We start from the raw sequence: 17,376 nt of genomic DNA, 5'->3' as shown, positions 1-17,376 counted from the left end.
TTTGATTTTGATTTTGTCTCTATTTTGTGTATGATGCAAAGAATTTCTAAGTACTAGGCAGTATAATATTGTAGTCTTTGGTACTAGGTACTTCGTTCGATGGTATGATGTGAATCTTTTATTTCTGGTCGGTGATGTGATGATGTGAATTGTGAATTGTTGTGAATCTCCAATCTCCATTCTCCATCACATCTCCATTACGTAGGTACTAATATTACTTCTATCCATAAAAATATGTTTTGTGGACAGTTATTATTATAAAAGTGTAGGTGTAAAGTGATGCGTTCATAAAAACCATAATTATCTAAATAAAAATCTGTAGAAATGCTTTAAATATACGTGCTGTATAGCTATAGGTTTGTTCACCAAGATGGACAAAGTTTCCGAGGCTAAGGTAATGTTTAATATTTGAATTTTTAATCGTATTACGCTTGTCTGTAGTTTTTTAATATTACAATTATTTACTCGTTTGTAGGGTCAAGACCTTGGCACTAAGAAAAGTCCATTTGATGACCTAAGCAGAGATGAGCTAATAACTAAATGTAAAGGCTTTCTAGCCATTGCACAGAAAGCGAAACAGGCTAAATCAGGTAGGTAAAACATTTCCATTATTAATAAGTTTTGTTACTAGAAATATTTGTTTATGCTTGCACTTTCTTTTAAATCAATAAAAAATCCATAGCGAACTCAAATAAAACATTATGCTTGACTTTTCAGGAAGGAGTTTGTCATGATTTTTATTTCAATGTCTTTTTCAGAACTACAGGTTGAGGTTGATAAATATAAAGCTCAGTTCCAAGAATGTGAAACTGAGAGAAAGATTAAACTGGATAATGTTCAAATGTTGCAAGAACTCGTTGATTCTTTAACAGAACAAAAACTCACTTTCATTACTGAAATAGACACAGTTCAAAGTAAGGTGAGAGCACTCAGTAATAAATGCAATCACTATGAAGAAGAAATCAATAAAAAGAAAGCTGAGTTAATTTTGAGAGATCAAAATCTTTCAGCTGCATCTCAAAAATTGTCGGACTTTGATATTGAAGTGATTTCCCTTAAAAGGCAAAATAATAGACTTCTGGAAGAAAATGAACAACTCATAACACAGCTTACAGAGCTTGAAGCTAGAACTGAAGAATTTAACAATATTGGATTACAGCAAAGGGAACAACTTAAAGTTTTAGAAGAAAAAGTTCAATATGGTGAGTTAAGTTAGTTTACCATGTTAATCACAGGGGCCACTCAAATGCTGCGTAAGCACCAAAAAGAGGTAAGGCAATCTTTGCTTTGCTGATTTTCGATGACATAGGGCATCTATTTATAGTTTATTATGTTAAAATACTAGCTTGCAATCTGTGACTTTGTCCCCGTGGACCACATACATTTCAAACCCCTGTTTTACCTCTTTAGGGGTTGAATTTTCAAAAAGCCTTTCTTATTGAATGTCATTAAATCTATCTGTATGCCAAATTTCAGCCTGATCAGTCCGTCAGTCAGCTTTTTCTTTATATGATTTGCTGGAATAAATTAGTATATGGCCATTAAATTCCTTATGTAGTGTATTAATTCTTTAATTTAAGAAACCTGAACAGATTAAAAAAATGTATCCCAATGTTTATGTAAGCATAGGTGGAGGGGTTAAGAGCTATGCTTACTTTTGCTGACAAGGGGGTAGGTAAAAGGACAAGGGAGGTAAAAAATTACTAAAATTCTGCTTATGGCCCCACACCTCTATTTGAAGTATTTGTAAATATATCTAATGTGATATTTAATATTTCAGACGAATCTTATCAAATGAAAATTGAAGAGTTTAATAACAAAATTAAAGTGTTGGAGAAATGTGCAAAAGAATCAGCCAAAGAAAACAAATCGGAATTCAAAGAATATCAAAGTAAAATAGATGAACTTAATCAGCTTTATGAGCATGAGAAATCTAAGTTAGATAAAGCTAATATTAAACTAAGAAGTTACAAAGAGAAGATACTGAAGTGTGCTAGTTGTATAAACCAGTTAAAGAATTCAAGGTTTATTTTGACAAAAACAGTAAAAGAGTATTCAGACAATATTCCTAAATGGCAAAATGAAATTATAAATGCATCTAAGGCATTTGACAAACAAATGCAACAGTTGAATGATGAGAATATTTCACTGAAAGAGAAGTTACAACAAAAAGAAAAAGAATTAAATGATATTTCCTTAGCTCAAAGCCAAACTGCTATTTTGAAAAATCAAATAAATGCAGTTGAACATGCAAATGAAGATTTGCTTTCTCACATGTCTGAACTAAAACAGAAACTTAATGACACTCTAATATATAATGATACATTAATAACTGAAATGACAGTTTTAAAATCAAAAGAATCAGATATAGAGAAACTCAATAATCAAATACTAGAAAATAATTCGTTGAAAGAAAAACTGAGTCACTCATTATCACAGCTATCTCTAGTTACTCTAAAAGTCAGTGAACTTGAAACAACGGTGGAAAATTTGGTGCAGAATAATTTAAAACTAAATGAACAGTTGAAATCTGAACACGAAACAGATGAAACAAAAGAAAAGGTGAATTTCCATATAAAGGCTTTAGAGTCAGAAAAATCTACATTGGTCAAAGAAAAGTTGAATGCCAAGGATACTGTGATTGAGCTAGAAAATCAAAATAAAATAATAAATGATCAATTCAATAAACTCAAGTTAGAGTTACAAACCATAAAAGAAGAATTTGAAACATTGTCTTTGGAAAATATAAAAATAAAAACTGATTTTAAATTAGAAAAAGAAAACAGTATAAAACATTTGAAAAATGAAACAATTTCTTTAAAAGAACAGTATGATAAATTAAAGAAAGAATATGAAAACTTACAAGATTTAAATAGCTTACTGCAAGAAGAAGTTGAAACCCTAAAACTATCTTTAGAACAGCCAAAAGATGATTCAGAGCATTTGACAGATTTAAATGATTCATTACAAGCAGATATTGTGAAGCTAGAGACAAAACTGTCTGCTTATAAACAAGAAAATGCTTCACTTTTAATGGAAGTTAAGGAATCTCGTAGTAAGGTTAAAGAATTTGATAACCTTGCTTCTGAATATGAAGATGCGAAATCAAAACTAGTAAGCTACAAAACAGAAAATGCAGAGTTATTAAATGAAATGAAAGAAATCAATCAAGTTTTAAAAGAGCGAGGTGAGTCTATATCTAAACTACAGAAAGCTGTATCTGAAATGGAAAGACTAATTGAGACTTTAGAAAAAGATAGAGACAGTATTAGAGCAGAGAGGGATATTCTTCTTGAAAAGGTTGAAACTTTGGAAAATGATCTAAAGAATGCTGAGCAAAATACTTCTAAAAATAGTCAAGCAATAGAAAAAATCGTTTTAGAAAAAGATATGGCACTAAAAAGTTTGCAGGAAAAAGAAAACATAATTTCTGGACTAAAAGAAGATTTGGACAAACTTAAACAACAATCATGCACTTGTATGTCACATTCTTTAATTAAATAATTCTTCAGTACTCATTACACTGAGAATCCTAATGATATCAGAATTATATTTTCCAGCAGTTGAGCTACCTAATGAAGACATGTCTACATCAACAATTACTAAAGCAGAGGAAAATACACGTATGAAAGATTTAGATGAAACCTTTGAAGATAAGTAAGTAATATTATATTACATTAAATTATAAACTTTAAAATCTTGTTATCAATAAAATACTTACTAATAATCTGTACTATTTACAGGTATACTAAACTGAGAATGTTTGCCTTAAAACTAAAAAAGAAGTTAAATGAAACAACAGCACAATTGCAAACATCAGATCAGGAGAAAACAAAACTAAAAACGTTGCTAGCTAATTGTAGCTTGGATAATAAACAAATGCATGTGATAAGTCAAGATGTATTGGATAGTCCTAAAAGCGTTGAAAATGAAGAACATAGGTCTGATGTAGCTGACTTGGAGGCTAAATTTAAAAAAATGACAGCTGATCTTGAAGTTACTACTGCAAAAGTAGTGACTTTAGAAGCAGATATCCTAATGCAGAAGCAACAGCTTGCAACTGAAATAGACGCACATAGAAGTACTAAAGAACAGTTAGAAAAAGCGCTACGAGATGTTAAGAAAAAGAATGTTTTAAGTCTGGAAATGGAGGATTATGAGAGATCGATGAAAGATCTTACAACTAAAATGGAAGAAAATAAGAAAAAAATTATACAAGTGAATTCAAATAACAAAATATATTATAATGTCTGGTTTTTAGGGTTCCATACCTCAAAAGGAAAAAAGGAACCCTTATAGGATCACTTTGTTGTGCTGTCTGTCTGTCTATCTGTAAGGAAAACCTATAGGGTACTTCCTGTTGACCTAGAATCATGAAATTCGATAGGTAGGTCTTATAGCACAAGTAAAGAAATAAATCCTAATACTGTAAATATGTGGTAACATCACAAAAAAAATTTAAATGTGTTCATGGAAAACAATTAGTATTTTCAATTTTCAAAGTAAGATAACTATACCAAGTGGGATATCATATGAAAGAGCTTTACTTGTACATTCTTAAACAGATTTTTAATTATTTTTATGTATAATAGTTTTAATTAATCGTGCTATCGTATAGAGTTATTAATTACCTATTTTGAACTTTGACTTTGACGTGCAAAATGTCGAAAAAAAAAACATTAAGGAACCCTCTGTGACTCGCACTTGTAATAAAATATAGTGTTCTATATTTTTCAGATGGAATCCACTATTGATATGCAAGAGGGAACGATTACTGCTATGAAAACTCAAATCAAACTACTGGAAGAACAAATAAAGATTGAAGAGACTCAAAGTAGATTGCTCAAAGAAGAATTACAGCAAGCAATGGAGGATGGTAAAGAAAAGGACAATGTAATAAATTCCAAGAAAGATTTTATTACAAAGTTGATGCAGGAACTTGAAGATGAAAAGAGAAAAAATGAGGAAGCAGACTTGGAAATGACCTCAGTTCTCAGTGAAAAGGAGAAAATCATTATGAGTTTTGGTGATGAAAGGACTGAGTTGAATAATAGGACGAAGAAATTAGAATTCAAATGTGCAGAATTGAATGGGAAATTACAAATGACGAATATTGAGCTTGCAGACTTGAAGACAGAGTATACTAGTTACAAAGTACGTTGTTCTTTGAATTCTAGCCTGAAAAGTTAGGCTAAGGTTAGCAATTATTTAAAAATAGGTGTAGTCCAGCAGCCACCGCTTGTTTTTTTAGTGATTAATAACAGGCTGAATCTTCGTGAGTAGGTTCGGTTCGACGAGACGCCCAAGTTTTCTCTGTGAAAATTGATAGAGGCAGCTATTTTAGTGCGCAAGTATAACACATGTCAATTCAGTGGGGTGTCGAAATTGTCAGTAAGTTTTTTTTTTGAATATTGAGACAATTGGATAGTCAACTCGGAAGAACGATTGTCCTACAAGAGAAATGGTTTGACTCGAGCGTCCTCTACTCTGAATATGTCCAAATAATGAGGTCATAATAATTATTAATAACCAGTTGATTTTTTATATGCAGCTTAGTAAATATTTGTACAATGAAATGGCCACATAATCCTACAAATTTAGTGGTACGTCTTTGCAATCCTACACTTAGAAGTTGTCCATTTCACGGCCACAATTTTTTCGTTAATAACTGATAAAGAGTTCCTCTTTGATTTTGCGGCGTAGCCTATGTGTTAATTCAGGGTATAATCTATCTCTATTCCAAATTTCAACCAAATCCATACCTAGTAGTTTTTGTATGAAACAGTAACGAACACACGCACACACACAGACACATACATACAAACAAACTTTCGCCTTAATAATAGTGTGTAGTGTGACTAGATGATGGTCGTTTTGTGTGGATTTAGGTTAAAAATTCTGTAGGAATTTATTTTCCAGCATAAAAAGTGATCTATGTACATAGCTATGCCTGTAATGCAAGTTATTTTATGGAAAATAATTTTCTGGGATAGCCTAATGCCCATCTCCATAATGCAAACTAACTGTTGTACCAAACCTCAATATTGATTTAACGAATTGGCTGTGAAAATTTAACCGACAGACGGACACACTTTTGCGTTCATAATATCAGTATGGATCTTGCAACTCCTGAAAAATACTGTTGTATATCAATTTGTAGGTAAGAGCTCAGGCAGTGCTCCGTCAAAATCAGACCATTGATCATAGCCAAGAAGAACAGTTAAAAGAGGAGGCAGCTGCTCTTAAGGCCCAAGTTGACACACTGACTCAAAAGCTTGCAACAGTGCAGTAAGTAAACATTTCAGATGCATAATATTTATCAGCATGTGTTCTGACTTTTGATGGAAGTAATTTAATCTTACATACAACATCCTATAGATAAAGCACTCAAGTTATCGAGATAAAATAATTTAGATAATCTTAATTCTGTTCTGCACAATCTATAATTCTTCCTGCCGAAAATGGCTGCTGTATTTTGACCTATCAACTGTCTTTTCTGATACCCCATGCATTTGTCTCAGGCTGTTTTTATCACTTACTACCATGTTGGATTTAATTTCATTTTCATTTCATATCAATAAAAAACTTCTACTGAAGACTTGGCTGTATGGGCATAGTTCCCTTTGTCTACCAGAATGGGTGAAGAAAAAAAAACTGCTTATATTCTACGGTTGGCGCCATTTTTCAGAAATTTTCTTTGCGAGTTTAGTTGTTTGTTGCACAAAATGAGTAATTTCGATCCTAGTTTTTTTGAATTAACACCACCGGAACTCAGTATAATTGCACAAAATGCTTCGGAGAACATTTTACCGGAAAAGTCAAAAAGTCGCTACATATCTACATACGACGAATTTATTGCGTGGAGAGAAGAGAAAAAAGCAAATAGTTTTTCAGAAAATGTTAAGTTAGTTGAGTTTATTGTGTTTTTATTATTTTATTAAATTGCTTCATTTTTTCGCAACTGTATTAATTTGTAATGATGAGCTACGTTATATTGATTTCCCTTGCGAAATGATTGAATGTGGAATGACCAATAAGACGTGTCAGTGTGTCGATCATAGGCTACTTATTGATGATATGTACCTAAGAATAGTAAATGTAATGTCAAAGGCTGCAATTGCTACTTATAGGGAAAAAAATTGTAAAAATAAAAATAAAATAGTGGTGGGTTGGAATCGACACGTAGGCGAGGCGCACAGGGAGGCTAAGCGTTGTTTTCATGTATGGGTATATTTTGGCAAGCCCTCCGTGGGTCAGTATTATGATTCTATGGTTAAAAGCAGGAAAGTATTTAAATCTAAATTAAAATGGTGTATTAGGCACCAAGACGAAATTAAAATGGATATTATTGCTAAAAATCATAAGAATAAAAAGTTTAAAGAGTTTTGGAAGTGTACCAGAAGTTTAACGCCAAGGCCCGGCCTGCCTGTGTGTGTCGATGGCATTAGTGGCCAATTTGTTTATGAATCATTTCAGGGTGCAAGCGCTGCCTGTGATGCACGATTATGTAAGTGAGCATACAGTGGAGGGCCTCGATGCTGAACCTAATCACACCTTGGCCTTTTTTAAAACTGAAGAGGTGAAAAGGATCGTCAAGTATATGACTCGTGGAAAATCGCCAGGACAGGATGGGTTGAGCATTGAGCATCTTCAGTATGCTGGGGTGCACTTGCCTAGAGTTTTATGTCTGTTGTATAACATATGTGTGGTCCATTCATACTTGCCAGAGGAATTGATGAGGAATGTGGTGGTGCCAGTTGTGAAGGACAGAACAGGGGACGTTACAGATATCAAAAACTATAGGCCGATTTCATTAGCTACCATAACAGCCAAGGTACTTGACGGACTCCTGGATAGAAAACTGGATCAATACCTAGACCTACATGATGCACAGTTTGGGTTCAGGGCAGGGCTTTCCACAGAGAGTGCCGTGTTGACCCTAAAGGAGACCTTCAAGTATTATACGAGCAGGAAAACACCAGTGTACGCCTGCTTCTTGGATCTCTCAAAAGCGTTTGATCTGGTTTCTTACCCGATACTCTGGGACAAGCTCAGACGCACTGGCATGTCTCAGGAACTCATCAGCATCTTTAGGCACTGGTATGCAAGGCAGGATAACCAGGTAAGGTGGGCGGGGGTATACTCGGACACGTATAGGCTGGAATGCGGAGTCAGGCAAGGTGGGCGGAGCTCACCGAAGCTTTTCAGCCTGTACGTGAACGAGCTGATCGGGGGGCTCAGCAGCATGCATGCGGGATGTTCGATTGATAATCAGATGATTAATAACATCAGTTACGCGGATGATATGGTGCTGCTGAGCCCATCGGTCTGCGCACTGAGAGATTTGCTGCGGGTGTGCGAAGACTATGCTGAAAAGCATGGACTTAAATATAATGTAAAAAAAAGCATGCTCATGGTCTTTGCGGCGGGTAGCATTTCTCCCAGCTATGTACCTCCAGTAAGACTGTACGGTGCAGAGCTGGTTAGGGTGCCCAAGTTCACATACCTGGGTCATGTGGTTACAGCAGACATGAAAGATAATTGTGACATTGATAGGGAACGGAGGGCGTTGGCGGTTAGAGGGAATATGATAGCTCGCAGATTTGCTCGTTGCACAAAAGAAGTTAAGGTCACTTTGTTCAAGTCCTTTTGTCAGAGCTTCTACATGTGCAGTCTGTGGGTTGACTATACCCAAAAATCTATAAACGCCCTCCGAGTCCAGTATAATAACATCTTCAGAATAATGTTGGGACTGCCTCGGTACTGTAGCGCGTCCGGTATGTTTGCGGATAACTGTGTAGACGGCTTCTTCGCAATCATACAGAAAAGGATCGCCTCAATCAAAAGTAGGTTGGAGAGAAGTCTCAACATTATCCTGAAGGTGACAGCAGACAGACAGGACAGCGCTCTCAAAGCGCACTGGATGTCTGCATTAGTTAATAAGTATATTAATTATATTAACTAACATAGAATAAGTTTCTTACTAACATACATTATATTATAATATAGTTACTAACATAGGTTAAGATGGTTACTAACATAATATTGTGGGCCTTTGATGTCTGAGGAAATAAAGGTTATTTATTTATTATTATTAATAATAGTCGTTCAGTACACGTCATTGGAACCGTCATTGCAACTTGTTCCGACTGTCAACCCTCGCTAGACATTTGTCGGAACTCTTTGCAATGACAGCCTTTCCACACTTGTAATGAATTACTCCATTATTGCGGAGTGTGAGCCTTCTGTACCTGTAAGGTACTATTAAGTATTCTGTGGTCCTAGTATATAAAAAAATATGAATTTACAGGGAGCAAAGTTCAGAGTTGAGTGCAGAAGTGGAGGCTGGTAGAAAGAGACTATCGGACGCGAGTGCGGAGGCGGGCCGGGCACACCAGCGCACTGCTCGCCTGCAAGCTGACTTGACGCGCCTGTCACAGCAACTCGAGTCTGAGAGATCTCAGCATAAACTACAGGTAACCCTATCCAAATGCTTACATATCTGTTTTTTTTTAAATCATAAAATGACTATTGATTATCATAAATGACGATAGTCTTATTTTATAGATAGATGTTAGACAAATAACATTTTCGTATAAATGTAAGAGGTAAAATTATTTATTCATTTCTGCTATTATTTTTATCGTTTTTTTAATATTCTGAAGAAAGTAATTTTTTTTTCAACTGGAAATTAACCTATTCTGTTTGCGCTAAACTTTCAAAAATTCAATTTTTTCTAGGTTTCAACATTGACCCAATGTTACAAATCGCAAATAAGTGACCTGGAAGCTAAATTGCAAAAGGAGACAGAAAACTTGAAGAAGCAGATTGCACTATTACAAGAAAATTTGAGGGAGGGTAGGTCGCACGAAGAGTCTAGCCGCGATAAGTACATGCTTCCAGTCATACCCAGGGAGGAAGGAAGCGACGGTGAAATGGACATCAATGTTTCTCTCATACCGAGAGAGGAAGGAGAGGTATTATATCCTTTAATTCCCTCGCTCCGGTGCTCCCTGGCCGTGTGGCCTTAGAGTGGTACCAGTTACCACACACCCAGTCATTCCATCGATAGTGGAGTGCGATCGGTCGACCTTGGTACATCAAATAGACCTGCTTGCTACTTGATATTTATAGATACGTCATCGATCGATGATAGAATAGCTTTTGAGCCTGGTCAGGCGATTTTTTATGCTGTCCGATCGAGTTACCGTCATACGTTATAAGTCACCGTTCGATGAAAGCTTTTTTTCAGAAGGATCAATTTGGTAAAATAAATGTTTGATTTAATTCTTTTGATTATTCTATTCTTATTCTTATTCTTTTGATATTGATTTTTTTATCGACCGGTACCCGTCGATTAGTTAAAACTGCGACATCCACCACATCGATAGCTGTCAGTTTAATGGATGTGATAAGACCACTAAAACGAATAAGTATGTAGGAATATTCTTCGAAAGATAAAATCTTTAAAGATAAAAACTATTAGTACTTTTAGGTAGGGTTGACCTTTAGAATAATGGTCTGGTGGAGTGTTAGATCGTGGCCTATGTAACAACCAGCTTATCGACACAGTCGAACTTTCTAGACCTAAGTGTCTAGAAGTTTAGTGTTCCAACAAGATGACCAGTGGATACTGTGTGGATGAATATGTTTTCCACCCAGTTACTCTTACATCCCATTATATTATTGTTCGTTTACTTCATCGTCATGTAATACATTTAGGCTGAGATCTATAGTGTAGCTTGACTTTGCTCAGACTTAAGTCAGAGTTAAAACGAGACAGATTTATGTGAGCTATATGACGCTGTCTCGTTTTAACAGTGTTTTTAAGTCTGAGCAAAGTCAAAGTACGCTCTATAGATCTCAGCCTTAGTTGGAAACACTTCCACAGTGCTGACGTTGAATACGATTGATTGTTAAAAGATTCAAAGATTCTTTATTTGCGGAAACATTTTACAATGAGATGTTATTACATTATACACAATATAACAAAATATAAAACAATCCTTGTACACTATTGCTAAGGACTTCAAACTGTCTGTAATCTGTATGCACTTAGTATAACAATACAATATATTACACAATCAAGTACGACGCTTTCTTTTAAGATAACTTATCTAACTTTTTAAGTGTTTTAACAACTATAATTATAATCATCATCATATCAATATGCATTTGAAAACCGTATAAATGGCATGTTATTGAATTTTAGAATTATGGTTGTTGTATGCAGTACATTTTATTAATTTAAATAGAAACAAATTGAAGGATGAAAAAGTTTCAGACTTTCTAAATTATTCAAAATGATATATGGGCATGTCAAATCGCTTAGCGGGAATTACACCAAATGCAGCTTAAAGTAGATCACATCTACCTAAAAGTGCCTATTCACTCTTTTGATGTTACCAATATTATAGCTAGCAGGGAAAACGGAATTGGAAGGGCATTCCATATTCTCGAGGTGCAAATTAGGAACGAGGCAGTAAATCGCATCTTACCTGAAAACAACTGTAGTAAATTGCTTAATTTCAGGGTTCCGAATCTGCTCCTTCACCACCGCTATCAAAATCTATATTAACAAGTGGTGGTAGGAGGTCCCCAGTACCGTTGGAAAGACTTCTAGAAGAGGGAGTTCCGGAAAATGACTCCCTGGACACGTCATCACTCGGCCTCACTTCAGATCAAGAGATTGCAGAGTTGAGGAGAAAAATTCTAGCTCAACAGCAGAGGTATTTTATCTATTTTTAAAATTGACATATTGTGCACCCCAGTTTTCTTTTACAAGTTACTAAAATATCTAGGTACGTTTATTTTAAATGCTGAAGAACAAAATAACTTTCTGAAATATCTATTATGTGATTGTGCACTATTTTCAATATTTAGATAACCAAAGAGAAGGGCTGGTTTAACACAGATTTAAAATCTAGCTTGGATATCTAGATAGCCATTTCTTGATCTTGCAAGATTTTTAATCTGTATATTTATATAGGCAATAAGCACTCAAAATTTCATTGTTCGAGATCAAAAACTTAATTACATTTGTTTATAATTATATTATCTATCGATGTAAAATAGTTTCGGAAGTAAGCGGTCGCAATGGGGACCGTTTTGAGCATTGTTTGTTTTTGTTATTAGGGTGAAGCACGTAACAGTTCTGCTGGCGGAGTCTGAGCGCGAGGGCGCGCGGCTTGCGCAGTTGAGCGAGCTGCTGAAGGCGGAGCTGCGCCGCGTGCGCGCCTCCGCCGGCAACGCACACAACACCGAGTACATGAAGCATGTTACACTCAAGGTCAGTGTGAACATTAAGCTGAAATGAAATTAATTCATTTAGTACCGGCAAAGCCGTGCCGAAACCGATCAGGGGTATGGGTTTAATGAAACTGCCATACCCCCTTCCAAGTTAGCCCGCTTCCATCTTAGACTGCATCATCATGTTACCATCAGGCAGTGTTTCCATATGTAAATCGAGAATTACCGTGTTCAAGGGTTAAAATTACGGTGTTTCTAGATTAAATTACGGTGGATTAGCTAAAAGAATACCGTGTAAATTACCGTGTCATTTTTAAAAAAAAAAACGTCACGAATTTGCTTTTTAATCAACTATTAATATTATTCTGAATCTGACCCTCCTAGCATAGCAATATCTTTTTCATATACGGATTTATTCATATTAATATTTTGTTAAATCTCATTAGTTTTACATTTGACTCCTTCCTAATTGCTTGAATAAGGACGAAAATAGATTGCTGAGATTTGATGCTTAAACCGAGAGCAAGAGAAATGTTGCCATTACGAAATATGCTTAGGTGACTGAGATTCGTACTCGTATTACGCAGTATATTATGAATTTTTAACGTGATTTTGTATTACGGTGACACGGTCAAGGTAATGGCCATATTACCTTGACGGTAGATTAGGACTGAATTACGGTGCATCTACGGTAATTACCGTGTACATGGAAACACTGCCATCAGGTGAGATCACAGTCAAGGGTAAACTTGTATTAGAATTTTAAAAAAATCATGTAAGACAGCATGTGCCACTTATGAAATTTCAAGACTACCGCTGGTTCGGAAGGCACATTCTACTGAGAAGAGCCTGTTTTTTTAAAAACAAAATGTTACAATATATGCAAGACGTAAGCAATGTAACTATTACATTTCCTTGTGGGCTACAGAATGCAAACCGATAGGTATTATTGCTACTTTTAAATAATTTTTATTTGATGAAATTATTATTATCATCACAGTGATTTTACAGGGGAATTTTCACGGAATGTGATATTTCAATTTTCGCACTGAGGATCCAGATCAATGGCGCTGATATTTCACAGGCGACTGTAGTAAAGAAGCAAGTTTTACATATGATAAGGTTGTTCATGTGATTTTCCACATGCTACCTGAGACATGGACCATACATGGTTCAATGCAACTACAGTTACGCGCCGCTATGTTTTGAAGCATGCTCGTAGGTGTCGTTTTACCCAAAGGGTTAACATCGCGTCAGTGTCTATGTAGTCTATGGGGCTACGCGCATACTTGCCACACACCGAGCGTACCAATTTGTCTTTGCTTTTTAAAATGTGTGAGCTTTGACTATCTGGAGTTTTATAATGTCTTTGGTTCAATGGTAATAATTTAGATATTGTGAACTTCTAATACCAGAAAACTCATCGACGAGGTCACAATACTCATGAGTCATGATACAGCTACTTGGAGGACTGTGAATCCGAGAAAAATCGCCATAGTACTAAAAAATTGTATATTTTACTAAACAACCGTATCTTATAGTTTTAAATCAGACGCTATCACTTATGTCATCCGAATTCAGTAAAAATTCTTGAGTTTTATTAGATGAATGCGCAAGCTCCCTAAGTGTCCTGATTCCGCTACGGAACACTAAATATAAACTAGGTAGATTCTTTTGCTAGAGTACAGTAATACACGCTTTATTGCCGGCCACAGTTTCTGACGTTGCCACCTGGAGACGAGCGCAGTCGGCTGGTGCCGGTGCTGCAGAAGATTCTGACGCTCACCTCGGACGAGATGCACAAAATACAAGCCATCGCCAAAGGTAAACTATTTACTTTCTTTTTATATTTTACTTTCTTCTTATTTATTTATTTGAAAAGCTAACGGCTAAGCTAAAGCTAATGTATAGTACGCGACAGGTCGAAATGGCAAACGGTAAGGGAACGCCCCGCACACCCGCTCAGCCCCCACGCTAACCCGGTGCGGGCGAGTGCGGGTGACGTGTGGGGCGTCCCCCCGCCTCATATCCCGATTGCCATCTCGACCTGTCGCGGAATATACGTTTGCATGTCATTAAACGTCAAGAAAATACAATAATTGTGAATGATCCCAGATGAAATCGAAATTGAAATGAATTGAAGGTTTTGTGTATAAAAAAATGTATTTTATATTTTTAGGACAAGATCCGAATCCAAGTAAAGGCTGGGGAAGCTATCTCCCGTGGCCAGGAGGAAAGTGAAAGTGTCATGTAATGATTAATTACCTTAGAATATGTTAATGTCTTACAAATATCTGTGATTCAAATTAACTAAATTTGTATTCTATTAAACTTATTCGTAATAAACTTATTCGTAAATTAACGTAACCAAAACCAATAATTATTATGATATGGTATTTTAATGAGGCATTTTGTAATAAAAACAAGCATTGAAATTAAAAGGGTCGTTAACTTAATTATTGTAATTATCGGAATTGAAATCAGCAAAATAAGTTACTTAACATTCGAATTCGTATAATTTTTGAGATTCCTTATTTATTTATTGCAATAGGCTCTTGGACTGTAGTAATCCATACTAATATTATAAATGCGAAAGTGTGTCTGTCTGTCTGTCTGCTAGTTTTTCACGGCCCAACAGTTCAACCGATTTTGATGAAATTTTGTACAGAGTTAGCTTACATCCCGTGGAAGGACATAGGCTAAATCAAAGAGGTCCCACGGGATTTTTAAAAAACCTAAATCCACGTGGACAAAGTCGCGGGAATCACCTAGTCATCGATATAAAGGACAAGATGTGGTCAAGCGAACAAAATTTTTCACGGTTTTGGAACCAAATAAATCAGCGCCACCTCTTAGATACTAATGAACGACCCGTTTGAAATCCAGACGTCACTGAGGTTGCATTTGTGCTAAATAAATTTTAGGACCAATGAGTCGGTGCCATTTTGCTTGTTCAATGGCCCTGTCTGAACGAAGTAATATATAAGTCAATGGTTGTAATAAAATGATGTGATTTTTTAGAATTCATTATTAAAGGGAAGATTTAAAAAAAATTAGAATTTTCGTTATTTTTAACATAATTAATAATTATTAAAGTCACGCTGTGCGGAAGGTGATTAATGACGTCACAGGGCGTAAACGACAAATAATTTTAATTTTTTTAACATAAAGAATATTATCCTGCAGAAATTACTCTTATATTTTCCAATTTTTAACGTCAGGAAAATACTTATTTGTCGTTTATGGATTGTGACGTCATTAATCACCTTCCGTACAGCGTGACGTTCATGTTAAAATAAATAAAAATCATGATTTTTTCAACTTAAGGCTCCCCCACACAGGCGCGTTATTATAGGTCGATAATATCGCATGCGTTATTGCGATATTTGTTTTCAGTACCTACATTTTGTATTAGGATGGTGTAGTTACACACTGCTGCGATAGTACGTCCTACTTCCATTGCGGCGTTATTATCGCAGCAGTGTGTAACTACATGACCATCCTAATACAAAATGTACTGAAAACAGATATCGCAATAACGCATGCGATATTGGGGCCTTGTGGTGTGTGTGGGGGAGCCTTTATTCTTTTTAATAGTGAATTCTAGCCCCATAACCTACCGCTATACAAAACATCACATCATTTTATTACTACAGTCCAAGACCCTATTTCACATCCGTACTCCGCAAACCATTCGTAAATAGCAATACAAGTCAACATTTGGTGTACATGATAGGATTGGCAGCATAATAACGTCTTGCTCATCAGTCAACACCGAGCACCGCCATGTAATATTATGTCATTGATACAGACCTTTATATAGACACATTCCATCGCATTTATACAATAAACGTTTAAAAGTTAAAAAATATAATAGCAATTGTAATTTTGTTGTCCTCTTGAGTAGGTACTATATGTAATTAAACATGATATATTATAATTATGAATAATAATAATATATTTATCGACATAATGAATCGACTCATTCAAACGAAACATGTTCATAATACTTATGTGAATAAAATTTATGTATGGCAATAAAATCGTAAAGTGTGAACAAATTAATTATCGGACGTGGCTGAAGGACGCCGCCATAGCTGTAGCTAGGAATCGATTTGGGGGCGTATCAGAGCCTTAAGCGAATCGTTGCTTTTGCTTGCTCGACTTGACGGTGTAAGTACCTGGTTAGACGAATTTTAGTTTTCAATTTGACCGTAACATAGAATACAAGAAGAAACAGAAGCCCGAGCGCAGCGAGTGCAATTAATCAAAATTTGGTACTATTCAGATATAGTTTGCACTCGGAAATTTCCGGAATAAGAACCAGTTTGCTTTTTATTCCGGAAATTAAAGAATTCCCACGCGATTTAAAAAGAAACTAAATCCATGTGGACAATACACTAAACTCTACAAAATATCGGATGTAAGTAGCGGACGCAACCTTGAGCGCTTGAGCGACGTCCGTGAGATATCTCTCAAGTTGCGTCCCAAACGGCTGTGCACATCGCGACTATTAGCCGTGGCTAACGGACACGTCCCATACTTTTTTTCCACCTTTAACACTGAAAAATCCACGCAAGTAGTAGACTATTTTATTATTATATTATGTGAATTTATTATGTGGATAATATAAATTAATAATAAGTAGTAGATAATAGATATACTTATTACATGCGAATCCAGACTATACAACCTTTCGTTGTTTCAAAATTAATATAATTTTAAAACTTATTTTAAGCGCGTTCTTTGTAGGTACTTATTACTTATTTTTCCTTTGGTGAAATATAATTATTTTAAATTAAATAGAACGACTGTGTACAATGTAGCCATAAAAATATTTAAACGATTGTAATATCGATAAATATAAATAAATTATTATTGATTATACTAATATGTTTTATTCGAAAATAGCCATTGCATACCCAGCAAATTTTATCACCTAATAGAAAATACATCGCCTTCAGCTATTAACACAGGGCTTTGAGATTTTGGTTTACTTGGTAGTCAGCCATTTTACTTTTTTCCATCTAGGCTGTTGTAGTGATAACTCCACCAGTACAATTTTGATAACTTATACCTCGGAAACGTGACAATTTGGAAGATTTTATCTCATGCAATAGGTACTTG

General features: G+C 35.4%; 1 protein-coding gene across 2 annotated transcripts; it reads left to right on the top strand.

Annotated features, from left to right (window-relative positions):
- Positions 1–87: 87 nt before the first annotated feature.
- LOC117997361 (GRIP and coiled-coil domain-containing protein 2-like) lies at positions 88–17,136 on the top strand. 2 transcript variants are annotated; one of them, XM_034985624.2, is made up of 14 exons: positions 88–394; positions 476–590; positions 759–1,202; positions 1,781–3,478; positions 3,564–3,657; positions 3,744–4,218; positions 4,738–5,154; positions 6,161–6,288; positions 9,311–9,476; positions 9,741–9,977; positions 11,533–11,729; positions 12,136–12,289; positions 13,965–14,073; positions 14,429–17,136. In XM_034985624.2, exons 1-14 carry the CDS (start codon positions 371–373, stop codon positions 14,488–14,490), a joined length of 4,320 nt encoding a protein of 1,439 aa, XP_034841515.1. In that variant the 5' UTR covers positions 88–370; the 3' UTR covers positions 14,491–17,136. The 2 variants fall into 2 exon arrangements, with proteins under 2 accessions (XP_034841515.1, XP_034841514.1); XM_034985623.2 differs by having other exon boundaries at positions 89–394; positions 3,561–3,657.
- The last annotated feature ends 240 nt before the right edge of the window (positions 17,137–17,376 follow it).

The sequence above is a fragment of the Maniola hyperantus genome, chromosome 4 (assembly GCF_902806685.2).
Source record: "Maniola hyperantus chromosome 4, iAphHyp1.2, whole genome shotgun sequence".
In the NCBI taxonomy this organism is placed as follows: Eukaryota; Metazoa; Arthropoda; class Insecta; order Lepidoptera; family Nymphalidae; genus Maniola; species Maniola hyperantus.
This window is presented reverse-complemented; position numbering and strand designations above follow the sequence as displayed.

Excerpts from the sequence above, each read along its gene's own strand:
- LOC117997361 (XM_034985623.2), top strand. The coding sequence starts at position 371 with ATGGACAAAGTTTCCGAGGCTAAG. Across the intron at positions 5,155-6,160 it reads CAGAGTATACTAGTTACAAA|GTAAGAGCTCAGGCAGTGCT; the intron begins GTACGTTGTTCT and ends ATCAATTTGTAG. Across the intron at positions 14,074-14,428 it reads AATACAAGCCATCGCCAAAG|GACAAGATCCGAATCCAAGT; the intron begins GTAAACTATTTA and ends TTATATTTTTAG.